The 27,647-nt window shown below is 55.1% G+C and overlaps 3 protein-coding genes across 7 annotated transcripts in view; 1 reads left to right on the forward strand and 2 right to left on the reverse strand.

The window, feature by feature from the left end:
• Positions 1 to 376: 376 nt before the first annotated feature.
• erh (ERH mRNA splicing and mitosis factor) overlaps positions 377 to 27,647 on the reverse strand; it is a 116,375-nt gene continuing 89,104 nt past the window's right edge. The window contains exons 1-4 of one of the 2 annotated variants that reach the window (XM_078431208.1): positions 6,936 to 7,017; positions 5,534 to 5,621; positions 2,191 to 2,311; positions 377 to 1,095 (exon numbers count right to left, since the gene is read on the reverse strand). In XM_078431208.1, coding sequence (XP_078287334.1) covers positions 993 to 1,095; positions 2,191 to 2,311; positions 5,534 to 5,621; positions 6,936 to 6,938 — 315 coding nt within the window. In that variant the 5' untranslated portion in view covers positions 6,939 to 7,017 and the 3' untranslated portion in view covers positions 377 to 992. Of the gene's footprint in view, positions 1,096 to 2,190; positions 2,312 to 5,533; positions 5,622 to 6,935; positions 7,018 to 27,647 lie in introns of those variants that run through there. The other variant, XM_078431209.1, reaches the window with a different exon arrangement.
• On the reverse strand, positions 11,758 to 20,601 carry zbed4l2 (zinc finger BED-type containing 4-like 2). Its single transcript, XM_078431002.1, is given in 7 exon segments — positions 11,758 to 14,106; positions 14,108 to 14,664; positions 14,741 to 15,326; positions 15,768 to 16,114; positions 16,804 to 16,936; positions 18,898 to 19,186; positions 20,543 to 20,601. Coding segments are annotated over 6 exon segments (2,574 nt in total). The 5' UTR covers positions 19,153 to 19,186; positions 20,543 to 20,601; the 3' UTR covers positions 11,758 to 13,410.
• mrps12 (mitochondrial ribosomal protein S12) lies at positions 20,458 to 24,705 on the forward strand. 4 transcript variants are annotated; one of them, XM_078430999.1, is made up of 3 exons: positions 20,458 to 20,552; positions 21,741 to 21,828; positions 23,845 to 24,705. In XM_078430999.1, the coding sequence occupies exons 2-3, from the start codon at positions 21,780 to 21,782 to the stop codon at positions 24,267 to 24,269; spliced, it is 474 nt and encodes a 157-aa protein (XP_078287125.1). In that variant the 5' UTR covers positions 20,458 to 20,552; positions 21,741 to 21,779; the 3' UTR covers positions 24,270 to 24,705. The 4 variants fall into 4 exon arrangements, with proteins under 4 accessions (XP_078287125.1, XP_078287127.1, XP_078287124.1 ...); XM_078431001.1 differs by having other exon boundaries at positions 23,848 to 24,705; XM_078430998.1 differs by lacking the exon at positions 20,458 to 20,552 and adding an exon at positions 20,798 to 20,919.

The raw sequence follows: 27,647 nt of genomic DNA on the forward strand, positions 1-27,647 counted from the left end.
TCTTAGAGAATATGCAGGATTGTTTGAATAAACATTATGTTAACTGTTGGGAAGATTATTTCAGTGTCATGTTTAAATCACTTTTCATTCTGGAGAAATACTAAACGATCAGTCAGTATCTCCTCACGTTGCCATCTTGGCAAGGCCCAATGGAGCTTTCACCCATAAACTAAACTCGAGCCTCTTTTCTCAAGGAGACACATGTACTCAACTGACCAGTAAGTGTGCAGAGGAAACATGAACAATCCTCCAGAAATGCTGACGGATTCTGAACTACTGGTCAACATTCTGTCTCCAGAGAGGAACAATATGTCACAGGTGTCTGCCCAGCCCCAAACTCAACCTCTCCACTTTCTCACAGCAATTCAATGAAAAGTTTCAATATTAAAACATCTTTAATCTGCAAAAAAAATCATAAATGCAACCAGAGAAAGCAAAAACAAAAACTACCAGATAACCAGACGTCAGTCCAGCAGAAACAGCCCCTCGCTAGGTTTCAGTGTTCTAGGAAGCGCATTTAATCCAAAGAGCATTTCTTTCAAAACAGTCACATTTAGACTCTTGCCACTGTGTGAACAGGACATTACAGAAAAGTGTTTGCAAAACCACCAACAACTCATTCTCCTGCAGGTCTGAGCAGACAACTAGCAAGAAGATAGTGTTGGTCCTTCCATGAAAGACACTAGCAACAAAGGCTTTGGATGTCATTACCTGTATGTAGGATGGCCTGAACAAAACAGGGCCTTCACTGCATTTAATACAGTTCTTTTTAAAACACCAATGCATGATTTTCTGTAAGAAAATGCTTCTAATGGATGGTGGGGGGGGGGGGGAAGAGGGAAAAACAAATCCAATATTATTTCTACAAAAATACTGCAGATCTAGAAACGGTACACTCAGGTGCACCCAAGACCTGAAGAGGAACATCTGTGAACTACAAAACACAAAGGTTGGCGCAGGCGTGCTGTGCAGGCGGCAAGGCCAGGACCCGGCTACTTCCCTGCCTGCTGGGCTTGTCTACGCAGCAGGATGTAGATCTTCTCCTTTAGCCAGTCCTTGTTGTACGGCTGGTACGTCTGCGTGTCTGCTCGGTAACTGGAGAACAAACACAGTGCCGTCAGTGTCAAGTACCTTCAATGACCCACTGCCACAACTCACCTTTCAGGTTGGGACCCCCTCGGCCCAGACTCACTGAGTTCAAGATTCCAGCATCTGCGGTCTCTTGTGTCCACCACAGCCCTCACTGGGAATCCTCGGCAGCCAGACTCAGCTTCCCCACAACCATAGGCAACACTCGAGCCAACTACATTCACTCCATGCAATGTCCGGATATGATGGAGCACAAACACAGGGAAAGATAGATCAGCCATGATTGAATAGCGGGGTATACTTGATGAGCCAAGTCCACGTCGATCACCAGATCACACTAGTTCTATGTTATCCCTCTTTCCCATCCACTCCCTACACAGTCAGGGCAATTTACAGAGGACCAATTAACCTACAAACCTGCACGTCTTTGGGATGTGGGGGGAAACAGGAGCACGGAACCCATACAGGTAGAAGGTGCAAACTCCAGAGGAGATAGTTGAGGCTGGGACTATCCCATCGTTTAAGAAACAGACAGGATAGGAAAAGTTTGGAGGGATAAGGAACCAAGCGCAGTGAAGTGGGACTAGTGTAGCTGGGACATTGTTGGCCGGTGTGGGCAAGTTGGGCCGAAGGGCCTGTTTCCACACTGTATTACTCTATGACTATGACTTCACACAGACAGCACCCACGGTCAGGATTAAACCCGGGTCTCTGAGTCGAGGCATTCTGCAGTTCTGATGCTCCAGACTTGTGGATTTATAAGAGCTGGGTACAATCAGACAAGAGCAAGTCGGGAGCAGTGGTGACCTGCTCCTGACCCCATACACCACCCTGGTTATTCATGGAGCACCATTTGTGTAGAATAGAATTAGTGTACAGGTGATCGATCGCTGGTCGTCATGGACTCAGTGGGCTGAAGAACCTGTTTCCACGCTGTATCGCTAAACTAAACTTCCCTTGGATGAGGAAGCTGAGGGTTAACAAGGTAGCGTGATGGAGTTGAGGTGCAGATCTTCCAACATCTAAGCAAGGTGGAACAGGCTGGAAAGGCTGGGTAGATTTCCCCTGTTGCTCTGTATGGGAACTGAAGGCAACACTTACACAAGGCAGCTCAGATCTGCAAGGTCATCGATGAAGTCAAAGAGTTGGCTGATGTCATACGTGATGGACGGACTGTTCGGGTTCATCCTCTTCAAATGCTCCTCAAACATTTTACAGACACCTGGGGAGGAGCAGATTCAAATGTTTTAAATGTAACAAACAACTGCAGATGCTGGTTCAAATACCAAACATAGACACAAAGTGCTGGAGTAAACTCATCAGGTCAGGCAGCATCTGGAGAACAAGGGTACCGACCCGAAACATCACCTCTCCATGTTCTCCACGGATGGTGCCAGACCTGCTGAGTTACTCCAGCACTGTGTTTCCTGGCATTCTAAAGGTACTTTGTAGTTTACACATTGCATGGAGCCTGTGATGCAACAGCTCTGGGCCGCTGCTGCTCCCCCTCCCTAAAGCTACACCTGACCATTCCACTTTTTCCAAAGGGGAACAAGCAGCATTATCAAACAAATTACACGTTAAGACAAAGTGCTGGAGGATCACAGGGGGTCAGGCAGCATCTGTGGAAGGAAATGGACAGATGATGGTAAAGACACCAACCCAAAACACTGTCTGCCCATTCCCTGTCCAGATGCTGCCTGACCTGTTGAGTTCCTCTAGCACTGTGTGTTTTGTTCAAGATTCCAGTATTTGCAGTTCTTTGTATCTGCAAATTTTACATTAAATTGTACACCGAGTGGGCAGGGAGTATTACACTCGTTCACAGGTAGGACCAACATAAAATCACACAGCATGGAAACAGGCCGTTCTGCCCAACCTGTCCATGCCGACTACGTTGCCACATCTACACTGGTCCCACCTGCCTGTTTGGCCCATATCCCTCTAAACCCATCCTATCCATGTACCTGTACAAATGTCTTTTAAATGTCGTAGTACCTGCCTGAACTACCTCCTCTGGCAGCTCGTTCCATACACCCACCACCCTCTGTGTGAAAACTTTGTCCTCAGATTCCAATTAAACCTGTGGTCCCCGGTTCTTGATTCCCCTTACCTCATAAAGTCATACAGTGATACAGCGCAGAAACAGGCCCTTCGGCCCAACCAACCATGTCCCATCTACACTAGTCTCACCTGCCCGTGTTTGGCCCATATTCCTCCAAACCTGTCCTATGTACCTGTCTAAATGTTTCTTCAAAGTTGCGATAGTACCCACCTCAACTACCTTCTGTTGCAGCTCATTCCATGCATGTGTACGTTACCCTTTGGGTTCCTATTAAATCTTCTTTACCACCCCCCCACCATAAACCTACATCCTCTGGTTCTCGATTTCCCTATTCTGGGCAAGAGAATCTTCATCTATCCGATCTATTCCTCCTCTTGGGTAAAAGAGCATGAACAGTGATGTTTCTGGTCGTGGCCACAGACAATAGACAATAGACAATAGGTGCAGGAGTAGGCCATTCAGCCCTTCGAGCCAGCACCGCCATTCAATGCGATCATGGCTGATCACTCTCAATCAGTACCCCGTTCCTGCCTTCTCCCCATACCCCCTCACTCCGTTATCCTTAAGAGCTCTATCCAGCTCTCTCTTGAAAGCATCCAACGACCTGGCCTCCACTGCCTTCTGAGGCAGAGAATTCCACACCTTCACCACTCTCTGACTGAAAAAGTTCTTCCTCATCTCCGTTCTAAATGGCCTACCCCTTATTCTTAAACTGTGGCCCCTTGTTCTGGACTCCCCCAACATTGGGAACATGTTTCCTGCCTCTAATGTGTCCAATCCCCTAATTATCTTATATGTTTCAATAAGATCCCCCCTCATCCTTCTAAATTCCAGTGTATACAAGCCTAATTGCTCCAGCCTTTCAACATACGACAGTCCCGCCATTCCGGGAATTAACCTAGTGAACCTACGCTGCACGCCCTCAATAGCAAGAATATCCTTCCTCAAATTTGGAGACCAAAACTGCACACAGTACTCCAGGTGCGGTCTCACCAGGGCCCGGTACAACTGTAGAAGGACCTTTTTGCTCCTATACTCAACTCCTCTTGTTATGAAGGCCAACATTCCATTGGCTTTCTTCACTGCCTGCTGTACCTGCATGCTTCCTTTCAGTGACTGATGCACTAGGACACCCAGATCTCGTTGAACATCCCCTCTTCCTAACTTGACACCATTCAGATAATAATCTGCCTTTCTATTCTTACTTCCAAAGTGAATAACCTCACACTACCCCCCAGCTTAGTATCATCTGCAAATTTGCTAATGGTACTTTTAATCCCTTCATCTAAGTCATTAATGTATATCGTAAATAGCTGGGGTCCCAGCACCGAACGTTGCGGTACCCCACTGGTCACTGCCTGCCATTCCGAAAGGGACCCATTTATCCCCACTCTTTGCTTTCTGTCTGTCAACCAATTTTCTATCCATGTCAGTACCCTACCCCCAATACCATGTGCTCTAATTTTGCCCACTAATCTCCTATGTGGGACCTTGTCGAAGGCTTTCTGAAAGTCAAGGTACACCACATCCACTGACTCTCCCCTGTCAATTTTCCTAGTTACATCCTCAAAAAAATCCAGTAGATTTGTCAAGCATGATTTCCCCTTCGTAAATCTACGCTGACTTGGAATGATCCCGTTACTGCTATCCAAATGCTCAGCAATTTCGTCTTTTATAATTGACTCCAGCTTCTTCCCCACCACTGATGTCAGACTAACTGGTCTATAATTACCCGTTTTCTCTCTCCCTCCTTTCTTAAAAAGTGGGATAACATTTGCTATCCTCCAATCCACAGGAACTGATCCTGAATCTATAGAACATTGAAAAATGATCTCCAATGCTTCCACTATTTCTAGAGCCACCTCCTTAAGTACCCTGGGATGCAGACCATCAGGCCCTGGGGATTTATCAGCCTTCAGTCCCATCAGTCTACCCAAAACCATTTTTTGCCTAATGTGGATTTCCTTCAGTTCCTCCATCACCCTAGGTTCTCCGGCCCCTAGAACATTTGGGAGATTGTGTGTATCTTCCTCAGTGAAGACAGATCCAAAGTAACAGTTTAACTCGTCTGCCATTTCTTTGTTCCCCATAATAAATTCCCCTGCTTCTGTCTTCAAGGGACCCACATTTGCCTTGACTAGCAGACTAGCAGACTGACGAGAGGAGACACATTTCTGTGACTCTGACTGGGACTTTTGTGGACTCACTGTTAGACAAGAACAGAGGTGAACACTAGGAGTTGGGGAGGTGAAAGTGTAAAGCAGCCGGGCTCCCATGAAGGGTGGACCCAGCAGAATGCCCCAGGCCGCAGGTACTATTCCTGCAGAAAGCAGATGAACAACACACATTTCTGGTCAGTGTAGAAACGCGGTGTAGTACCTTCCATGCATTCGTTAACAGACTCGTAGTCTGCGTAGGTCCGGCCCTCTGGCCGCTTGGTCGGCTGCACCAGGAGAATAGTGTGAGACTGAAACCGGAAAGGGAGAGTCAATTAGCGGCACCACCCCCAACCTCCACCTCGAAACCCCACTCCTCAAAATCACCCTCACATTCCTCTCCCAACCATCCGCCACCCCAAACCCCCTCCCTCTATCCCCTCCTCCAACTCCCTCATCTCATCCAAGCCCCTCCTCTCATCCCCTCCACCGCCCCAACCCTCTACACCCCACCCCCTCCCTCTGAGTCCCCCACTCCCCACCCCCCTCCCTGAGTCCCCCCCTCCCTCAGTCCCCCACCCCTCTCTCTGAGTCCCCCCCTCCCTGAGTCCCCCCCTCCCTGAGTCCCCCACCCCCTCCCTGAGTCCCCCCCCCTCCCTGAGTCCCCCACCCCCTCTCTGAGTCCCCCCCCTCCCTGAGTCCCCCACCCCCCTCCCTGAGTCCCCCCTCCCTGAGTCCCCCACCCCCTCTCTGAGTCCCCCCCTCCCTGAGTCCCCCACCCCCTCCCTGAGTCCCCCCCTCTCTGAGTCCCCCACCCCCTCCCTGAGTCCCCCCCCTCCCTGAGTCCCCCACCCCCCTCTCTGAGTCCCCCCCCTCCCTGAGTCCCCCCCCCTCCCTGAGTCCCCCCCTCCCTGAGTCCCCCCCTCCCTGAGTCCCCCCCCTCCCTGAGTCCCCCACCCCCTCCCTGAATCCCCCCCCTCCCTGAGTCCCCCCCTCCCTGAGTCCCCCCCCTCCCTGAATCCCCCACCCCCTCCCTGAGTCCCCCCCCTCCCTGAGTCCCCCACCCCCTCCCTGAGTCCCCCCCCTCCCTGAGTCCCCCACCCCCTCCCTGAGTCCCCCACCCCCTCCCTGAGTCCCCCCCTCCCTGAGTCCCCCCCCTCCCTGAGTCCCCCCCTCCCTGAGTCCCCCCCCTCCCTGAGTCCCCCCCCCTCCCTGAGTCCCCCCCCTCCCTGAGTCCCCCCCCTCCCTGAGTCCCCCCCCTCCCTGAGTCCCCCCCCTCCCTGAGTCCCCCCCCTCCCTGAGTCCCCCCCCCTCCCTGAGTCCCCCCCCTCCCTGAGTCCCCCCCCCTCCCTGAGTCCCCCCCCTCCCTGAGTCCCCCCCCTCCCTGAGTCCCCCCCCCCTAAACCATCCGCCTTCTCCCCCACTTTCCCCGCGTTGCCCACATGTTGTTGGCGCCTCATCCCACGTTGCCCCCCCGTGCCCCCCCGTGCCCCCACACTCTCCCACACCCCGCGTTGCCCCCCCGTGCCCCCCCGTGCCCCCACCATGTTGTTGCCCCCTCTCTCCCCGCGTGGCCCCCCACGTTGCCCCCCCCACGTTGCCCCCCCCCCCACTCCCCCACCCACCATGTTGTTGGCGCCGAGTCGGAGCCGCGACAATGGAGACCGGAAGTAGCGAGGCGCGACCTTCCACCCGGAAGTGCGGTGACGTCACGCCACGCCTGTGATTGGCGGGAAGTTTCCCCCTTGTTGAAAAAAACTCAAAGTTTGTCAGTGTGTGGGGGTCAGTGTGTGTGGGGGGGTCAGTGTGTGTGGGGGTCAGTGTGTGGGGGTCAGTGTGTGTGGGGGTCAGTGTGTGGGGGTCAGTGTGTGTGTGTGGGTCAGTGTGTGTGGGTCAGTGTGTGGGGGGGTCAGTGTGTGTGGGGGTCAGTGTGTGTGGGGGTCAGTGTGTGTGTGGGTCAGTGTGTGTGGGTCAGTGTGTGTGGGGGTCAGTGTGTGTGGGTCAGTGTGTGTGTGGGTCAGTGTGTGGGGGTCAGTGTGTGTGGGGGTCAGTGTGTGTGGGTCAGTGTGTGTGTGGGTCAGTGTGTGGGGGTCAGTGTGTATGGGGGTCAGTGTGTGTGTGGGTCAGTGTGTGTGTGTGGGTCAGTGTGTGGGGGTCAGTGTGTGTGGGGGTCAGTGTGTGTGTGGGTCAGTGTGTGTGGGTCAGTGTGTGTGTGGGGGTCAGTGTGTGTGGGGGTCAGTGTGTGTGTGGGTCAGTGTGTGTGGGTCAGTGTGTGTGGGGGTCAGTGTGTGTGGGGGTCAGTGTGTGTGTGGGTCAGTGTGTGTGGGGGTCAGTGTGTGTGTGGGTCAGTGTGTGGGGGTCAGTGTGTGTGGGGGTCAGTGTGTGTGGGGGTCAGTGTGTGTGTGGGTCAGTGTGTGTGTGTGGGTCAGTGTGTGTGTGGGTCAGTGTGGGGGTCAGTGTGTGTGTGTGGGGGTCAGTGTGTGTGGGGGTCAGTGGGGGTCGGTGTGGGTCAGTGTGTGTGTGGGGGTCAGTGTGTGGGGGTCAGTGTGGGGGTCAGTGTGGGTGTGTGTGGGGGTCAGTGTGTGTGTGGGTCAGTGTGTGTGTGTGTGGGTCAGTGTGTGTGGGTCAGTATGTGTGTGGGTCAGTGTGTGTGGGTCAGTGTGTGTGTGTGGGTCAGTGTGTGTGGGGGGGTCAGTGTGTGTGTGGGGGTCAGTTTGTGTGTGTGGGTCAGTGTGTGTGTGGGTCAGTGTGTGTGTGTGTGTGTGGGTCAGTGTGTGTGTGTGGGTCAGTGTGTGTGGGGGTCAGTGTGTGTGGGTCAGTGTGTGTGTGTGGGTCAGTGTGTGTGGGTCAGTGTGTGTGTGGGTCAGTGAGTGTGGGGGTCAGTGTGTGGGGGTCAGTGTGGATCAGTGTGTGTGTGGGTCAGTGTGTGTGGGTCAGTGTGTGTGGGGGTCAGTGTGTGTGGGGGTCAGTGTGTGTGGGGGTCAGTGTGTGTGTGGGTCAGTGTGTGGGGGTCAGTGTGTGTGTGGGTCAGTGTGTGTGTGGGGGTCAGTGTGTGTGTGGGTCAGTGTGTGTGTGGGGGTCAGTGTGTGTGTGGGGGTCACACACACTGACCCACACACACACACTGACCCACACACTCACTGACCCCCACACACACACTGACCCACACACACACACTGACCCACACACTCACTGACCCCCACACACACACTGACCCTCTGGGGTCAGTGTGTGTGGGTCAGTGAGTGTGGGGGTCAGTGTGTGTGTGGGTCAGTGTGTGGGTGGGTCAGTGTGTGCGGGTCAGTGTGTGTGTGGGTCAGTGTGTGTGTGTGGGTCAGTGTGTGTGTGGGGGTCAGTGTGGGGTTCAGTGTGTGTGTGTGTGGGGGTCAGTGTGTGTGAGGGGTTCAGTGTGTGTGGGGGTCAGTGTGTGTGTGTGCGGGTCAGTGTGTGGGGGTCAGTGTGTGTGTGTGTCAGTGTGTGTGTGGGTCAGTGTGTGCACACCTCCCTGGCCACACTCTCACTCCTGCATCAAGAAGAAGGTACAGGAGCCTGACTGACTACCAGTGATACTGCCTGAACCGCTGAGTTACTCCAGCACTTTGTGTATTCTTTTGTAAACCAGCATCTGCGGTTTCGTTGTTTCTACTAACCTCAGGACTGTGATCTTCAATGGGTCGTGGTCTTTGGATTGAAGTTTAATATTGCCTTCAGTTTTGCACTATTATGGTTACTGACTATTAATTGTTTTATTGATTATCATATATTTGTGTATTATAGCATTTCTGGGCCTGTTAAGCTGCAGCAATGAAGAAATCCATTGTTCCATTGTTCCATTGCCACTACATTTGGAATGGAATATTCCACTCATACAGTGTGGAAACAGGCCCTTCGGCCCAACTTGTCCATGACAACATGCCTCATCTATACCCGCCCACATTGATCATACATCCCTCTCAACCTTTCATGTACACTTACCTGTCCAAATGCCTTTTAAATGTTGTTATTGTACTTGCCTCAATCGCCTCCTCTGGCAGCTCGTTCATTACACCCACCATCCAAAGATTCTGATTAAACCTTTTCCCCTCTCACCTTAAACATGTCTTCTGGTTCTTAATTCCCCAAATCTGGGTAAAATACTGTGTATTAAACACAAAAAGAGTGCTGGAGTAACTCAGCGGGTCAGGCAGCATCTGTGGAGAACATGGATAGGTGACGTTTCACAGATGCTGGAGTAACTCAGCGGGTCAGGCAGCATCTGTGGAGAACATAGATAGTTTCTAAACAATCTTAAGTTTGTTGATTTTCTTCCCATGTTGTTCACAATAGAACCATTAGATTAAAGAATCAATTTCGAACCGCAAACGGAAGATGTTAAGGAGACTGAAGGCATAACAGTGATGGGGTGCTGTTTGAATTCGAGTTTGTGCTGAAATTGGAAGATCTGAGATAAATGTTAAGCATGAACCCAGCATGCATGTGAAGAGGATTATAGGGTTTCAATAAGATGCTGGCCTGTGGCTGCTTCTGCCCACGTTAGGGAGATTCTCCGTGGTGCCTGAGGTAGGGTGCGTCTCTCCGCTGCCTTCACTGTGACTCCATATCATGAACTGGGGGAGGTGTCTGCTCCGGCCTGGCCTGTCCCACGATGGTGACCACACATGTAACACCCTCTGGGGCATCCTGAAAATGTGACATGGATGGTTTGTTCCCTTAACAATTAGTTGTTTTACACCTGTTTCCAGTGAGGCGGTGGTTTTATCAGTTCAGGAAATAAAGAGAAAATGTATCATTTATCCACACACCCGTCCGTTTATTGAGAATAACCAAGGCCGTTTAATACCTAACGGTGGGATGAAACAGTGGGGAGCAGGTCCAGCTTCCAGCACAGAAACGCTGAGTTTGTGATGAGATACTGGTGTCGTCTCCACATGTAGACACCCTTTCTCATGCTCATTATCTGACAGAAGGATACGGGATACAGAGAGATCAGGCAAGACCATAAGATATAGGAACAGAACTAGGCCATTCGGCCCTTGGAGTCTGCTCCACCATTCAATCCTGGCTGATCTATGCAGGAATGGACAGACTGGGTTTTGCAGAATGATCCCAACCTGAAACATCGTCTGTTCATTCCCTCCACATGTGCTGCCTGACCTGCTGAGTTAGTTCAACACTTTACACCAACTTGCAATGACTTGTGTTTGAACTGCTTCTGGCAGGGCAGGGTTGGGGGGGGGAAGGCACCTGATGTCTATGAACCGGTTGGAACGGTTCGGTTCATCACTGCTCCACTGAGCTGGTGATGAACAGAGGGTGTGGGGACAGATAATTCACACCTGCAGGGCAGGGAGACCACCTGACTGGAGCTCACACCAACAGGTTAGTGGTCCACTTGCGGTTAGCAGGAAGCATGTTTAATGAAACATACTTAAAATCTCATTGTAGCTCCATTGCATCCAGCAACGCAAGGGCATTCAGTGGTTCAGGCAGCATCTGATGAGATGGAATCAATAGACAATAGGTGCAGGAGTAGGCTATTCGGCCCTTTGAGCCAGCACCGCCTTTCAATGTGATCAGGGCTGATCTGCTTGGTTTTCAACTCAATCACCACTCATCAAATCTGGGAGAGATTGACACTGGTTAACCTGGTTCCGGAGGATCTACAACCTCAAATGTGAGCTCGGTTTCTCTCTCCACAGATGCTGCCTGACCTGCTGTGTTTCCAAGCTTTTCTGTCTTTGTTTTTAGATTTACAACATCTGCTGTTGTTTTACAAGGAAAGTTAATTCAGTTGAATAAAAGTCAAAATAACTGCAAGAACATCCAATTGGGATTCATCACTACCTGGTTTGGGAACAGTTCTGCTCAAGACCACAAGAAATTGCAGAGACTTGTGGATCTAGCCCAGTCCATCACACAGACTGGACTCCCCACCATTGTAGATGTACCCCAGCCCATCACACACACCACACTCCCCACCATTGTAGATGTACCCCAGCCCATCACACACACCACACTCCCCACCATTGTAGATGTACCCCAGCCCATCACACACACCACACTCCCCACCATTGTAGATGTACCCCAGCCCATCACACACACCACACTCCTCACCACTGATTCCGTCTACACTTCCCGCTGCCTCAGGAAAGCAGCCAGCATGACCAAGGACTCTTTCACCCCGGTCATTTCTCTTCTCTCCTTTTCTGTTGGGCAGAAGATGGCAAAGTTTGCTGACCCGCATCGCCAGTTTCAGGACCAGCTTCTTACCCGCTGTTATCAGACTACGAACTGTCCCGTTCTTCCAACCTCCTCACTGTGGACATTAGACGTTTACTCTGGAACTGCAGCTTCTGCATTCTGCTACTGTTCTCTTTGCTCTCGCTGTTGTATTTGTGTATAGATTGTACTCATACATTGTATTATCTGATTTAATCAAACAGCACACAAACATAAGCTTTTCACAGTGTCTCCATACACATGATAATAATAAACCAATAAAAAAACAGTACAAATATTCAGCATCTGATTGCCAGCAACATTCTCCAGTTGAAGTGGACAAGGAAGCTCTTAGCCTCGTTTGTTCGGGCAGTCCGAGGGTCATCAAAGAGGTTGATAGCAGTCCAGGACCGCTCTCTGGTTGTGGTAGAGTGGTTCAGTTGCCCGATAACAACTGGGAAGAAACGTCAGCCCACGGATTGAGCCAAAGCACACAGAGCTTCCTGCCTCTCACGGGTCAGGACTCAGGAGGTCCTGGAGTCAAGTCCTGCTCCAGAGACATGTTGCAGGCTGGTGTTGCAGCTTAATGCTGAGAGAGCAGTCAGAGGTTAAACGTAGGTCGTGTCGGCCTCCTTTGATGGGCAGCAAGAATCACAGCCGACTGTTTCATTAAGTACAGAGGATATCACAACATTAGAACAAACAGCCATTACATCAGGGACAGTTTCTTCCCGGCTGTTATCAGGCAACTGAACCGTCCCACCACAACCAGAGAGCAGTGCTGAACTACTATCTACCTCAGTGGTGACCCTCGGACTATCCTTGATCGGACTTTGCTGGCTTTACCTTGCACTACCTTATCATTTATCTGTACACTGGGAATGGCTCGATTGTAATCATGTATTGTCTTTCCACTGACTAGTTAGCGCGCAACAAAAGCTTTTCACTGTACACATGACAATAAACTAAACTGAATTGTGGATTCAGCTGTTGTTTCAATGTTACAGCAGTGCCCACTGGGGAGCGTTGTCACTCACTGAAGGAATGCAAGTGCCTACAAGCAACATAAATACAGGCTGGTCATCTGGTCCGGGTGGAAGAATGGTTGGAATCAACGCAGAGGCCGTGTAGAAAGGCACAGATTCACCAGGGAGATTCAGCACGGGTTTATTCTGGGAGGTCAAGTTGGATCGGCTTGGTTCTTGGTCCGACAAAATATTGGGGGGTGTTGGGGGGTGGGAATAAACAAGGTTGGTGGAGATCACTTTGCCAAACGCTGTCTCCCACCTGTCCACCTGTCCACCTGAGCCCACTGCCAGGGAACGCTGTACCTGCCCCTCCAGCTTTGTGTTCTTCACCAATCCCCAGGACCCTGACATTTACTGTTCAAATCCTGCCCTTGTTTATTTTACCTCTCATTTATCTGAATAAATGGAATCTGTCCGATTCCAAGCTGCACGGGGTAGTTTTGTTCAAGGAACATGATTAGGATAAGGTCACCCCTCGGCCTCCTACGTCGCATCTCAATGAATGAGTTTAGTTTAGAGATACAGCACGGAAACAGGCCCTTCGGCCCACCAAGTCCGTGCCGACCAGCAATCACCCGCTCACACTGGTCTATGTTCTCCCACTTTCTCACACTCGGGGTGATTTACAGAGGGCCCATTAACCTACAAACCCACCCGTCTCTGGGATGTGGGAGGAAAGCGGAGCACCCGGAGAGAACCCACGCGGTCACAGGCAGAACGTGCAAACTCCACACAGACAGCACGGGAGGTCAGGATTGAACCCGGGTCTCTGGCGCCGTGAGGCAGCAGCTCTACCCGCTGGGGGTGTGGGGTCAGAGTGATGGTCAGCAGCGAGTGGACGGGCCGAATGGCATCACTGGAGGAGGTGGATGTACGGGGCGTTTGTGTGCAGGAACACGATGTGCTCCACCTCGGCGTCGGTGCCGCGGTTGTGCGGGGAGTCGGGGCGGAGGGAGGGTTGGAGGGTGGCGGGGATGGGCAGGTAGCGGCGGGCGAGGCGGGCAAGGGCCGGGAAGCGGTGCCCGTTGTCCCGCCACCAGGTGAAGGGGTCGGTGTCGCGTTTGCGGAGCGGCTCGGACAAGTATCGGTCCAACTGCTGCCGCGACTCGGGCAACGAGCCCGCCCGCTCCACGCCGAACAACAGGTCGTAGTCACCGGGCAGATCGGCCGGGGCCCGGGCAGGGCTAGCAGGGCCTGAGGACGGGCCGAGCGGCGGCTGGCAGGGGCTAGCAGGGCGTGGGGACGGGCCGAGCGACGGCGGGCAGGGGCTAGCAGGGCCTGGGGACGGGCCGAACGGCGGATGGCAGGGGCTAGCAGGGCGTGGGGACGGGCCGAGCGGCGGCGGGCAGGGGCTAGCAGGCCGGGGTATGGGCGGAGTGGCCGCTAGTAGGGCCTGCACCTTGTGGTGGACCTGCTCCCGGGTGCGAGAGTCCAGGAACCGCAGGTCCTTGAAGCGCGGGTCGAGGAGGGACGCGATAGCGGCGGGTCCGGCCGCCACATCTGGGCCGCTGTCCAGTGGCCAGCGGTGCAGCAACAGCTGGCGGAGCCGGGGCCCCTGCTGCCCTGGCCGGGCCCGCCATCTCCAGCGGACACTGGGCCAGTGCTGCGACCACTGCATGAAGGCACGGCAGCAGCGCCGACACCGACGCGTTGTGCGGCTCGGCCAGGAAGGCTAGTCCGAGCCGGAGTGGCCGCAGGACGGACACCAGGTCCCGCACAACCCGCCAGTGTTGGGGGCAAAGTGCGGCCTCGCCCTCCAGCGCCAGCGCCGGCCGCAACTGCACCAGGCGCTCACACATCTGCAGCGTGTCCCAGTGCGGGCCAATGTCCAGCGGCTCCGGCCACTGTCCGGTGGTGGGGAGACCAGTGTCCAGTGGCTCCGGCCACTGCCCAACCAGGGGGACACAAGTGTCCAGCGGCTCCGGCCACTGTCCGGTGGTGGGGAGACAAGTGTCCAGTGGCTCCGGCCACTGTCCAGTAGTAGGGAGTCCAGTGTCCAGGGGCTCCGGCCACTGCCCAGCCAGGGGGACACCAGTGTCTAGGGGCTCCGGCCACTGCCCAGCCAGGGGGACACCAGTGTCCAGCGGCTCTTGCCAGTGTCCGGAGTATCCGGGGTGTCCGGAGTATCCGGGGTGTCCGGAGTATCCGGGGTGTCCGGAGTATCCGGGGTGTCCGGAGGCCGGCCGGGCCGGGCAGGTGGGCAGCGAGGCGGCGAGCCGCTCCGAGCGCCGGCTGAAGGTCGTGGAGCTGCAGGGTTTGGCGGAGACAGAGGTCGAGGGCGCGGCGAGCGCAAGGGAGGATGTAGGGCGGCCACTCGGCCCGGGCCCGCGGGCTATCCTCCACCAGGCAGGTGACGGCGGCGGCGGGGAGCTGGTAGTCGGCGAGGGCGGAGAGCAGGAGGTCGTGGCCGGAGGCCGGGCCGGTCCGGAGGGCGCAGCGCACCGTCGCCCAGTGGGCGTCCGTGTAGTGGGCTAGCACCGTGAGGAAGGGCCGACCGCCGCGGCTGCTCCAGCTGTGGGTGGACAGAGCCAGCGCCGGCACCGAGCGCAGCTGCGCCGCCAGATGTTGACGAGCCCGCAGGTAAAGGCGGCTCAGAGCGGCCGACATCTGCCCCGCCGACTGGGGTCGGTAACCCGGCTCCAGGTAGCAGAGCAGCCGCCTGAAGCCCACCTGTTGCCCCAGGCCGAGTGGCTGCAGGTCCCGGTAAACCAGGCCCAGCAATAGCCGGTCCAACGCGGCCCACCGCCGCTCCGGACACTCCGGGACCCACTCCCTCTCACTACCCCTCCTCTCATCCCCTCCCCTCTCCCCCAATTCACTCCCTCCCCTCTCATCCCCACCCTTCTCACACCCTCCCCTCTCCTCCCTCTCACTCCCCCTCTCATCCCCACCCTTCTCACACCCACCCCTCTCCTCCCTCTCACTCCCCCTCTCATCCCCACCTCCCCTCTCACTCCCCCTCTCCCCCCTCCCATCCCCTCCCCTCTCCCCCCTCTCAACCCCACCCTTCTCACACCCTCGCCTCTCCCCCCTCTCCATCTCCCCCATCTCCATCTCCCTCTCCCTCTTCTCCATCTCCCTCTTCCCCCTCTCCCCCCTCTCATCCCCACCCTTCTCCCCCCCTCCCCTCTCCCCCCCTTCCCTCTCCCCTCTTTCACTCCCCCTCCTCCCCCCTCCCCTCTCACTCTCCCCCCCTCCCCTCTCCCCCACTCCCCTCTCCCTCTCCCCCCCTCCCCTCTCCCTCTCCCCCCCTCCCCTCTCCCTGTTCCTCTTGTCCTCCATCTCGGGTCCCACCGACTGTGACCCGTGGTCGGCGCCGTGCCCGAGGCGGTGTTTGCGGCGGAGATGTTCCCGTAGACTGGCCGTGCTGGCGTGGAAGCAGAGCTGTTTGCGGCACAGACTGCACTCCACGCACCGCTCGTTCAGCTTCTTGAAGAAATCCCACGTCTGTGCCCGGTCCGGGCTCCCGCCCGCCAGTCGCCGCTTGTCGTGGAGCCCGGCGTTACCCCGGGGACCCCGGCCCGGCCCACAGGAGCCCAGCAGAGTGGACAGCTCGTCTGTGTGGAGAGGAGAGGGGAGGGGAGGGGAGTGGAGGGGAGGGGAGGGGAGGGGAGGGGAGAAAGGAGAGGAGAGGGGAGAAAGGAGAGGAGAGAAAAGAGAGGAGACGTGAGGCGAGGAGAGGAGAGGAGAGGAGCGGGGAGGAGAGGAGAGGAGAGGAGAGGAGAGGAGAGGAGAGGAGAAGTGAGGACAGGAGAAGTGAGGAGAGGGACTACAGCGACCCTGTGTACAAGAGAGGGGGCAGCTACACAAGGCCATGGCCCACACCAGGACACCGAGTGCTGGGCAGCAGCAGCCGGCAGCGTTCATGGGGAACACGGAGGTGAAGAGTTTTGTTGCACTTGTCCCCAAACGGAACAGTGACATTATTACGCAGCCCCAGCTCAACAGATGTGTGAACGCGCTGCTGTGTAAACACCACAATAAACAACAATAACATGTTCTGTCTGTGTGTGCCTGCATCTGTACACTAAAACTCTCGAGATCGAGGGACAGTTTTAGGCCCCACTTTACTCAGCGTCGTCCCTTTGGCGATAATGGAAGACGTTTCATTGAAATCGGTGGTTTGGGCTGAGTGGTCAGTTTCCCTGCTGTATGACTGCACGCACACAGACTCACGGGGCTGTCCATGTCCACCGTGTCGCTGGGAGCTTGTCCAGGGGGGGGGGTGTGTTGTGGGGTGCGGTACCTTCAGTCAGGGTGGGGTGGGGGTCTCCATCTCCCAGCACCGAGTGCCCCTCGTCCTCCTCGCCGTCCAACTGTGGAGCGTAGGCCCGTAGAGTCCCCGAGATGGGCCTGCTGGCCGGCGACCTGTGCAGCCCCTACGCAGAGCAAAGAGGAGACGTCACGGCGATGAATGAAGGGATATGTTTATTGGCCAAGTATGTGCACATACAAGGAATGTGCCTTGGTGCTCCGCTCACAAACGACAACACAAACATATAGTTAATAATTAAGAATAAAGCATAAACACATCAAAACAATAAGGATACACCATTACGGTCTAAACATGTGGGTGAAAATAAACCAGAGCAAAAAGAGACTACAGACTTTGGTTATTGAGCAGAACTATCACTCGTGGGAAAAAGCTGTTTTTATGTCCGGCTGTGGCTGCTTTGACAGTCCGGAGTCGCCTTCCAGAGGGAAGTGCTTCAAAGAGTTTGTGGCCAAGGTGAGAGGGGTCAGAGATGATCTTGCCCGCTCGCTTCCTGGCCCTTGCAGTGTACAGTTCGTCAATGGGGGATGCTCACCTGCCCTGCAGTGGGCAGGAAGGGAACAACGTATACCCCCCTCTCCCAGCGATGGGGAGAGACCGGGGGGGGGGGGGGGGGGGGGGGGGGTGGGAGGAGGGGTGTCTGCCGACTGGAGGGGTCAGATTCCGGGATTGGGGTGTGAGTCGGGCTAACGTCAGCACCTCGCTTGGCTGGCTGACAACCCAACAGCAGGAACACTGACATCTCCTATTCCCAATCGTGCCCCCCCGACCCCCCACTCTGTCCCCGCCCCCCCTGTGCATACACTCGCCTACCCTCTCCCCCTTCACAGTCACCCTGCTCCCCTCCCCCACTCAGTACACTCACCTTCTCCCCTCGAGGTCTCCAACTCTCTTTTACCCTCCTCTTCACCCACCCCCACCCTCGGGCTTCACATTCCACTCCCCCTCCTCTCTCCGTATCTGACCCCCTTTTGTCTGCTTTCCACCTCCACCCTTTGTCAATCACTCCACCCATCTGCTACTCACCCCCTCACCTGCATCCACCTATCACTCGCCAAGCTTTGCTCCACCCCCACCTCTCTTTTCCAGCTTTCTCACCTCCCCCCCACCCTCCACTCCATCAGTCTGAAGGTGGGTCCCGACCCGTAACGTCAGTCCATGCTGCCTGACCTGCTGAGCTCCTCCAGTACTTTGTACAGTTGCACAGAGCGTGGTGGATGTACGGAATCAGCTGCCAAGTGGAAGTGATTGTGGCGGGCATGACAACAAAGCTGAACAGACATTTAGACAGGTGAATGGACAGGGAAGATTTAGAGGAGTGTGGGCTAAACATGGGCAAATGGGACTCGCTTTGGATGCAGAGGTTTACGAGGATGTTGCCAGGACTCGAGGGCCTGAGCTACAGGGAGAGGTTGGGCAGACTGGGTCAATAGACAACAGACAATAGGTGCAGAAGGAGGCCATTCGGCCCTTCGAGCCAGCACTACCATTCAATGTGATCATGGCTGATCATTCTCAATCAGTACCCCGTTCCTGCCTTCTCCCCATACCCCCTGACTCCGCTATCCTTAAGAGCTCTATCCAGCTCTCTCTTGAATGCATTCAGAGAATTGGCCTCCACTGCCTTCTGAGGCAGAGAATTCCACAGATTCACAACTCTCTGGGTGAAAAAGTTTTTCAGGGGACTTTATTCCTTGGAGCGCAGGAGGTTGAGGGGTGATTTTATAGAGGTGGATAAAATCACAACGGAAATAGATAGGGTGAATGCACAAAGTCTTTTACCCAGGATAGGGGAATCAAGAACCAGAGGACATGGGTTTAAGGTGAAGGGGAAAAGATTAAATAGGAACCTGAGGGGCAACTTTTTCACACAGAGGTGGTGGGTGTACGGAATGAACTGCCAGGGGAGGTAGTTGGGGCAGGGACTATAACAACATTCAAAGTTGTTTGGAGAGGTGCATGGATAGGACATGTTCAGAGGGCTAGGGGCAGGTGTAGAAGGTTGGCGTGGGTGGTTTGGGCTGAGTGGTCTGTTTCCGTGCTGTATGACTGTACACACAGACTCACAGGGCTGTCCATGTCCAGCGTGTCGCTCGGACCCTGTTCCTCGTCACCCTGAGTCTCGTCTCCGGTGCCGTCGTTTCCCTGCGGCTCCCCCCGCCCGCTCTCTGCAGTGAAGTGGATGCGGTGGTTGTGTTGCAGGTGTCGGCGCAGTGATGCAGCGCTGCACGGGTGGGTTAACGTCCAGCCACACATGCAGCACTCCAGGGTTTGGTCATCTCTCTGCCTCACGTATCTCCACACCTCACTGATGAGCGGCATCGCTCCCTCCTCAGCCCCCCAGCGACAGTAATCACTGTGGGAGAGACAGGGGCAGGGTCAGGGGCAGAGTCAGAGTCAATGCACCGTACCCCAAAACCCCCGGACCCCCCCCCCCTCACCCCCCCCCATCCTCAGCCCCCAGCAGCAGCAATCACTGTGGGAGAGACAGGGGCAGGGTCAGGGGCAGAGTCAGAGTCAATGCACCGTACCCCCTAACCCCCGGACCCCACCCCCTCACCCCCCCCCCCATCCTCAGCCCCCAACAGCAGCAATCACTGTGGGAGAGACTGTGGGAGAGACAGGGGCAGGGTCAATGCACCGTACCCCCTAACCCCCGGACCCCATCCCCCTCACCCCCCCCCCATCCTCAGCCCCCAGAGGCCGGTATCACAGAGGCAGGGACAGGGTTAGTGCATCGTACCCCCTAACCCCCGGTCCCTCTACCCATAACCTCAGCCCCCCCCCCCCAGCAGCAGCGATCACTGAGGGAGAGACAGGGTCAGGGTCAGGGCATCGTGACACACACCACCCCCCCACCCCCCCACATGCCCTCTATTTGCTTCCTGCCTCCCCCCCACCGTCCCCTCCCCCCCCACCGTCCCCCCCTCCCCCCACCGTCCCCCCCCCCCACCGTCCCCCCTCCCCCCCACCGTCCCCCCTCCCCCACCGTCCCCCCCTCCCCCCCACCGTCCCCCCTCCCCCCACCGTCCCCCCTCCCCCACCGTCCCCCCTCCCCCCCACCGTCCCCCCTCCCCCACCGTCCCCCCTCCCCCCCCACCGTCCCCCCTCCCCCCCCACCGTCCCCCCTCCCCCACCGTCCCCCTCCCCCCCACCGTCCCCCCTCCCCCCACCGTCCCCCCTCCCCCCCACCGTCCCCCCTCCCCCCCACCGTCCCCCCTCCCCCCCACCGTCCCCCTCTCCCCCCACCGTCCCCCCTCCCACTCACCGTCCCCCCTCCCCCCCCCACCGTCCCCCCTCCCCCCCACCGTCCCCCCTCCCCCCCACCGTCCCCCCTCCCCCCCCACCGTCCCCCCTCCCCCCCACCGTCCCCCCCTCCCCCCACCGTCCCCCCTCCCCCCCACCGTCCCCCCTCCCCCCCACCGTCCCCCCTCCCCCCCACCGTCCCCCCTCCCCCCCACCGTCCCCCCTCCCACTCACCGTCCCCCCCTCCCCCCCACCGTCCCCCCTCCCCCCCACCGTCCCCCTCCCCCACCGTCCCCCCTCCCCCCACCCGTCCCCCCTCCCCCACCCCCCGTCCCCCCCCACCGTCCCCCCTCCCCCCACCGTCCCCCCTCCCCCCACCGTCCCCCCTCCTCTCCCCTTCTCCCTTCCTCATTCTCTCCATCCTTGTCTCTCTCTCTCTCTCCCCGGGCGGCGAGGCGCTCTGTACCTGTGTGGCGGTGGGTCTCCGCGCCGGGGCCGGTGGTGGGGGGGGGAGCGGGGCCGGGAGGGGGGTCGGTGGTGGGGGGGGGAGGGGGGGTCGGTGCGGGGGGAGCGGGGCCGGGGGGGGGGGTCGGTGCGGGGGGAGCGGGGCCGGGGGGGGGGGGTCGGTGCGGGGGAGCGGGGCCGGGGGGGGGGGTCGGTGCGGGGGGAGACGGCGCTGCGGGCCGGGGGGAGATTCGCGGAACTGCGCGACGATCCGCTTCTTGTCCCCGCGCCGCCACCGTCGCTGTCGCCCGGGCAACGCGGCCTAGTCCCGCCCGCGGCGCTGCAGCCTGCGCTCGCCCCGACCCCCGGCTACAGCGGCCCCGACCCCCGGCTACAGCGGTCAGTGAGTCGGGACCTCGGCCTCCTCGTAGTTGCGGCCCTGCCGTGAGGGAGCGGGTCCCGGGGCCGATGTGGACCGGGTGGGGGGGGGGGGGGGGAAGGGAGGGATCCAGCTGTGGGGGGCTGGAGTGGGAGGGGGGTGCAGATGTGTGGGGTCAGGTGTGGGGGTGATATCCAGCTGTGGGGGGCTGGAGTGGGAGGGGGGGTGCAGATGTGTGTGGGGGGGGGGGGGGAGAGAGATCCAGCTGTGGGGGGGCCAGGTGGTGGTGGTGGTCGGGGGGAGGGGGGCATTCCCAATCTCGTTGTACCCCTGTACAGTGACAATAAAGATATATTGTATTGTATTAATACGGGTGATGTCCAATAGTCTGGGAACTGTGTCCCCTTCAGGCGCGGCGAGTCTGTCAGAGTTCCACTGCCTCTACAACTCCCTGATCACACTGAACAATTGAGCTGCTTCTGTTGTAGAGCGGGTCATAAATCCCAGCCCCGAGAACCGTCTACCCCGAGCCAGCACCCCAGCCCCAAGAACCGTGTCTCCCTCGAGCCAGCTCCCCAGCCCCCGAGAACCGTCTCTACCCCGAGCCAGCTCCCCAGCCCCCGAGAACCATCTACCCCGAGCCAGCTCCCCAGCCCCCGAGAACCGTCTACCCCGAGCCAGCACCCCAGCCCCAAGAACCGTGTCTCCCTCGAGCCAGCTCCCCAGCCCCGAGAACCGTCTCTACCCCGAGCCAGCTCCCCAGCCCCGAGAACCATCTACCCCTTGCCAGCTCCCCAGCTCCTGCCGCCTCTCATTCTCTTCATTTATCTTCACTGTACAGGACTAAGAGCAAGCAGACTTCTCGTGTGGATCTGAGGAGATGTTTCCTGTAGCTGTGATTCGAGGCTGTGCCTCATCGTTATGTGCAGGTGAGAGGTTCAGCTGGCCTGTTCTCCACTTGCTTTGGGACTGGGGTGACAGGCATTGTGAGAACTACCTGCAAGCAGGTGTCTGAAATGAGCTGTGTGTGAATCGTAACTGGTGTCTGCAGAACTGTCAGTCCGGGGTACGATTCTCGCATCGGGTATGAGGGGTCCTGGGTTCAAATCCTGGATGAGTCCTTATTCAGCACTGCACAGTGGTGCAGTGGTAAAGCTGCTGCCTCACAGTGTGTAGGAAAGAACTGCAGATGCTGGTTTAAATTGAAGGTAGATACAAAATGTTAGAGTAACTCAGCGGGAGAGGTCATGGCCTCAGAATTAAAGGACATTCCCTTAGGAAGGTGATGAGAAATTTCTTTAGTCAGAGAGTGGTGAATCTGTGGAATTCTTTGCCACAGGAAGCTGTGGGGGCCAAGTCAGTGGATATTTTAACGGCACCGATAGTTTCTTGATTAGTTTGGGTATCAGGAGTTATGGGGAGAAGGCAGGAGAATGGGGTTAGGAGGAAGAGATAAATGAACCATGATTGAATGGTGTTTATTCACAAAATGCTGGAGTAACTCAGCAAGTCAGGCAGCATCTCAGGAGAGAAGGAACGGGTGACGTTTCGGGTCGAGATCCTTCTTCAGACTGAAGAAGGGTGTCAACCCAAAACGTCACCCATTCCTTCTCTCCTGAGATGCTGCCTGACCTGCTGAGTTACTCCAGCATTTTGTGAATAAATACCTTCGATTTGTACCAGCATCTGCAGTTATTTTCCTACACTACATGATTGAATGGTGGATAAGACTCGATGGGCCGAATGACCTAATTCTACTTATGGTAGAGGGAGACACAAGAAAATGCAGATGTGGGAATTATGAGCAAAGCACAAGTGCCATAGGAATCCCACGGGTCAGGCAGCATCTGTGGAGGGAATGGACACTTAGTGGGTCAGGCAGCATCTGTGGGGGGGGGGATGGTCAGACTCAGTGGGTCAGGCAGCGACTGTGGAAGGAATGGTCAGACTCAGTGGGTCAGGCAGCGTCTGTGGAGGGAATGGACACTTAGTGGGTCAGGCAGCATCTGTGGGGGGGGATGGTCAGACTCAGTGGGTCAGGCAGCGTCTGTGGAGGGAATGGACACTTAGTGGGTCAGGCAGCATCTGTGGGGGGGGGATGGTCAGACTCAGTGGGTCAGGCAGCGACTGTGGAAGGAATGGTCAGACTCAGTGGGTCAGGCAGCGTCTGTGGAGGGAATGGACACTTAGTGGGTCAGGCAGCGTCTGTGGAGGTAATGGTCAGACTCAGTGGGTCAAGCAGCGTCTGGAGGGAATGGACGGGCTCAGTGGGTCAGGCAGCGTCTCTGGAGGGAATGGACACTCAGTGGGTCAGGCAGCATCTGTGGAGGGAATGGACGGGCCACATTTTGGGTCATTTCCTGCCCCTGACTCCCATATTTATTTATTTATTTCCCCTTCCGTCAGTCTCCTACCACCTCCCTCCAGCTTTACATTTAATTCCACCTCTTCTCTCTGTATCCGATGCCCTTTTATCTTTTCACCTCCAGCTTTTGTCACTTACTCCATCCCCACCCACTTCCCTCACCTATATCCACCTATCATTTGGCAGGAATTGTCCCTCTCTTTTCCAGCTTAATCTCCCACCACCCACTCCCATCAGCCTGGAGCCAGTCATGATCCAAAGTGTCCATTCCCACCACAGATGCCGTCTGACCCACTGAGTTCTTCCAGCCTTCATCAGCTAGAGAGTGGTGGTGCCCTCCCATCTACCTCATTGGAGACCTTTGAACTATCTTTAATCAGATTTTATCTTGCACTAAACGTTATTCCCTTTTCTTTATCTGTACACTGTGGACGGCTTGATTGTAATCATATATAGTCTTTGCTCGGACTGGAAAGCAGGCAAATAAAAGCTTTCCACTGTACCTCAGTACACATGACAAAAATTAACTTTGCTCAGTACCAGGGATGTGTGAGTAGGTATTTGCTGTGCTTCCCTCTAGGAGTAGTGAGACTGGTGGGCTCCTCTTCGCCACCTCCCTTCCTTCAGCGAGTGATGCAGTCACCACCTGCTATCTCCTGGCAGAATGTCTGCCCCATGACCACTCTGCACCAGATGCACAAGAGGGGCAAGCCCAAGCGCCCCCCCCCCAAGCTGGGCCCCACCTTCGGCCACCCCCAGCTGAAGGGGGTGGTGCTGAAGACCATGATACGGAAACCCAAGAAGCCCAACTCTGCCAACCGCAAGTGTGCCCGCGTGAGGCTGAGTAACGGCAAGGAGGTGATCTGCTTCATCCCTGGGGAAGGCCACAACCTACAGGAGCACAACATTGTGCTGGTGGAGGGCGGCAGGACCCAGGACCTGCCTGGCGTCAAACTCAAGGTGGTGCGGGGCAAGTACGACTGTGCCCACGTGCAGAAGAAGTAGCCCGGCGTTCCTCACCGGGCCTGGGGCTGGAGAACAAGGATAAAGATCGTTGTTCAACCTGCCAATGTAGACCAACGATAAACATCGTCATTCAACCTGCCAATATACACCAATGATAAATACCATCGTCCAACCTGGGACTGTGGGCCATCGTTAAACATTGCCCGCCAACCCAGGGCTGTGGCCAACGATAAACGTCCATCGTTAAATCTGGGACCGTAGATCAATGTTAACCGTCCACCACTTACCGGGACTGTACGGCAATGAGATACATTCCCCACTGACCCGGGCTGGAGGACAATGAGAAACATCGTCATTCACCTCGGCAACGTAGATCAATGTTAAACATCATCGTTCAACCCGGGACTGTCGGCCAACGTTACACTTCGCTGGACCCGGGGCTGTCGGCCAATATTAAACGTGATTATATTTATAATGGGGCAAGGCTGCTTCCTTTCACTGACACCTCAGGGCGGCACGGTGACTACGGGTGCTGTCTGTACGGAGTTTGCACGTTCTCCACGTGACCTGCGTGGGTTTCCTCCGGGTGCTCCGGTTTCCTGTCATATCCCAAAGACGTGCAGATTTGTAAATTAATTGGCCTCAATTAACTCAGTGGGTCAGGCAGCATTTCTGGAGAATATGGTAGGTGCTGTTTTGGGTTGGGACCCTTCTTCAGAGTCTGAAAGGTCCCAAACCGAAACATCACCTCTGTGTCCTTGAGAGATGCTGTTTCACCCGCTGTTATCCCGGCAATTTGTCTTTTATGCTAAACCAGCATCTGGAGTTTCTTGTGCCTCCTTTTCCCAATTAATGACTTAACCTTAGCAGTAATGTGAGACTGAATTAGACTGTTTGTAAAATACAGAGGAATTCTCAGCATGTCAGGAGCATCCCTGGAGGGAGTGGACAGGCAACATTTTGGTTTGGGACATTTCTTCACACTTTAGAGTCTGAAGAAGGGTCACAACTCGAAAGGTTGTCTGTCAGCTCTCTCCACAGATGCTGCTTGTTCCGCAGAGTTCTTCCAGCACTGCGTTTTACCCAAGATTCCAGCACCTGCAATTCCTTGTGCCTTCAGTAGATAGTTTGCAATCTTGCGTGATTTTTAACACCAAAATGTGCCTTAAACCTCACATCAAAATCGCTAGCAACAATCCATCACCTTCTCAACATTTAGTTGGAATAAATGTTGTCATTCCCCCGGGTGAGTAAAGCACAACAATTGAACCTTGAAACGAGAGGAAATTGAAGTGATCAATGTCCATAATTAGTTTATAGACAATAGACAATAGACGCAGGAGTAGGCCATTCAGCCCTTCGAGCCAGCACCGCCATTCAATGCGATCATGGCTGATCACTCTCAATCAGTACCCCGTTCCTGCCTTCTCCCCATAACCCCATACCCCCTCCCCATACCCCCTCACTCCGCTATCCTTAAGAGCTCTATCCAGCTCTCTCTTGAAAGCATCCAACGAACTGGCCTCCACTGCATTCTGAGGCAGAGAATTCCACTCTCCACTCTCTGACTGAAAAAGTTCTTCCTCATCTCTGTTCTAAATGGCCTACCCCTTATTCTTAAACTGTGGCCCCTTGTTCTGGACTCCCCCAACATTGGGAACATGTTTCCTGCCTCTAATGTGTCCAATCCCCTAATTATCTTATATGTTTCAATAAGATCCCCCCTCATCCTTCTATATTCCAGTGTATACAAGCCTAATTGCTCCAGCCTTTCAACATACGACAGTCCCGCCATTCTGGGAATCAACCTAGTGAACCTACGCTGCACGCCCTCAATAGAGATACAGCACAGAAACATGCCTGTAGTCAGGATCGAATCTGGGTCTCTGGCGCTGTAAGGTAGCAGCTCTACTGCTGAAGAGAAGGAATGTTAAACCATCATTACTAACAGGCCCATACAGACAGCACCCGTAGTCACGATCGAACCTAGGTCTCTGGTGCTGTGAGGCAGCAGCTCTACTGCTGAAGAGGACTGTTAAACCATCATTACTAACAGGACCCTTCAGGTTCTTAGTGTCTGGATTTGGTTCCCTCTCATTCAGTGCGACAATTCAGTTTAACACCGAAGTAGATGCATCTCCTTGAAATTAGTTTTTGTGCTTTAACCTTTCTACAGATTAATCCAGAGGGCCCAGAACAAAATCCAATCCAATAAATATGTTTGTGCTCAGGAGAGGCCAGATTAAAAACCCTGGACCTGGCAAATTGTTTTATTCCAAGATCATTACTGATTTGTTCACAAGTGCTACCATAAAATCTAAAAATAACTGACTTGAGTGTCACATCTGACTACAAGATCTTCAATTAAACCTGCAGTTTGCCGAGAGCTAAAGATCATATCAGTCCAGTCCTAGGATTTGTGGCACAGTGGCGCAGCAGGTAGAGCTGCTGCCTTACAGCGCCAGAGACCCGGGTTCGATCCTGACTTTGGGTGTTGGGTTTACAGACTGAATGTTCTCCCTGTGAGCATGTGGGTTTCCTCAGGTTTCCACCCACATTTCAAGCTGGTTTTCAGGTTAATTGTCTTCTGTAAAATTGCCCCTCGGGTGTAGGATGCAAAATTGGGATTAAAATAGAACCAGTGTACTGGTGATCGTTGGTTGGCTGGAGAACACGTTGCTATGCTGTATCTCTAGGACAAATCAACTGAAACAAACTGTGTGACAGCCATGAGGTGGAGGCAGCACTGAAACCTAACACCCTTGCCAACCAAGGTACCCAAGGGGCAAGTGAAGTGCAACTAAGCCAGTCCCTTTTGCCTGCATTTAGCCCATTTTCTTCCCAACCTTCTCTACCATGTACCCCTCTACTTGTCTTTAAAATGTCATGATTGTACCTGCCTCCACTACCACCTCTAGGAAAAAGATGCCCCTCAGGTTCCTATTAAAACTTTTTCTCTCACCTGAAAGCTATGCCCTGATTCCCCAACTCTGGGGAAAAAAAGACTGTGTGCATTCACCCTGTGTATTCCACTCATGATCTTAAAGACCTTCTATACAATCATCCCTCGGCCTCCTGCACTCACAGAATGTCCCAACCTGCCCAACCTCTCCCTGTAGCTCAGGCCCTCACTCATCAGCTCTTGAACATGACACAACACTCAACAGTTACTTTCCATGTTGAGGAATGTTGGACCAAGAACTAAGCATAAGTATTGTGGCTATTAATTTATTGATTGTTTTAACATTATATGTAACGTGTGTATCGCATTTGCAGGCCTGTTCAGCGGCTGCAAGTAAGAATTTCATTATTCTGTTGCCAGAACATGACAGTAAAACCTTCTTGAAGTTATCTGGTTAGGCTACAGATCCAAAAGCATGCCCTCTAAACTGCAAACATAGTTATCCTGAAAGGATG

The sequence above is a fragment of the Rhinoraja longicauda genome, chromosome 41, assembly GCF_053455715.1.
Source record: "Rhinoraja longicauda isolate Sanriku21f chromosome 41, sRhiLon1.1, whole genome shotgun sequence".
NCBI classification, from domain to species: domain Eukaryota; kingdom Metazoa; phylum Chordata; class Chondrichthyes; order Rajiformes; family Arhynchobatidae; genus Rhinoraja; species Rhinoraja longicauda.

Bases quoted from the DNA above. Each gene is read 5' to 3' on its own strand.
- mrps12 (XM_078430999.1), top strand. From the start codon at position 21,780: ATGTTTCCTGTAGCTGTGATTCGAGGCTGTGCCTCATCGTTATGTGCA. The intron at 21,829-23,844 runs GTGAGAGGTTCA...GCTTCCCTCTAG, and splicing joins TGCCTCATCGTTATGTGCAG to GAGTAGTGAGACTGGTGGGC.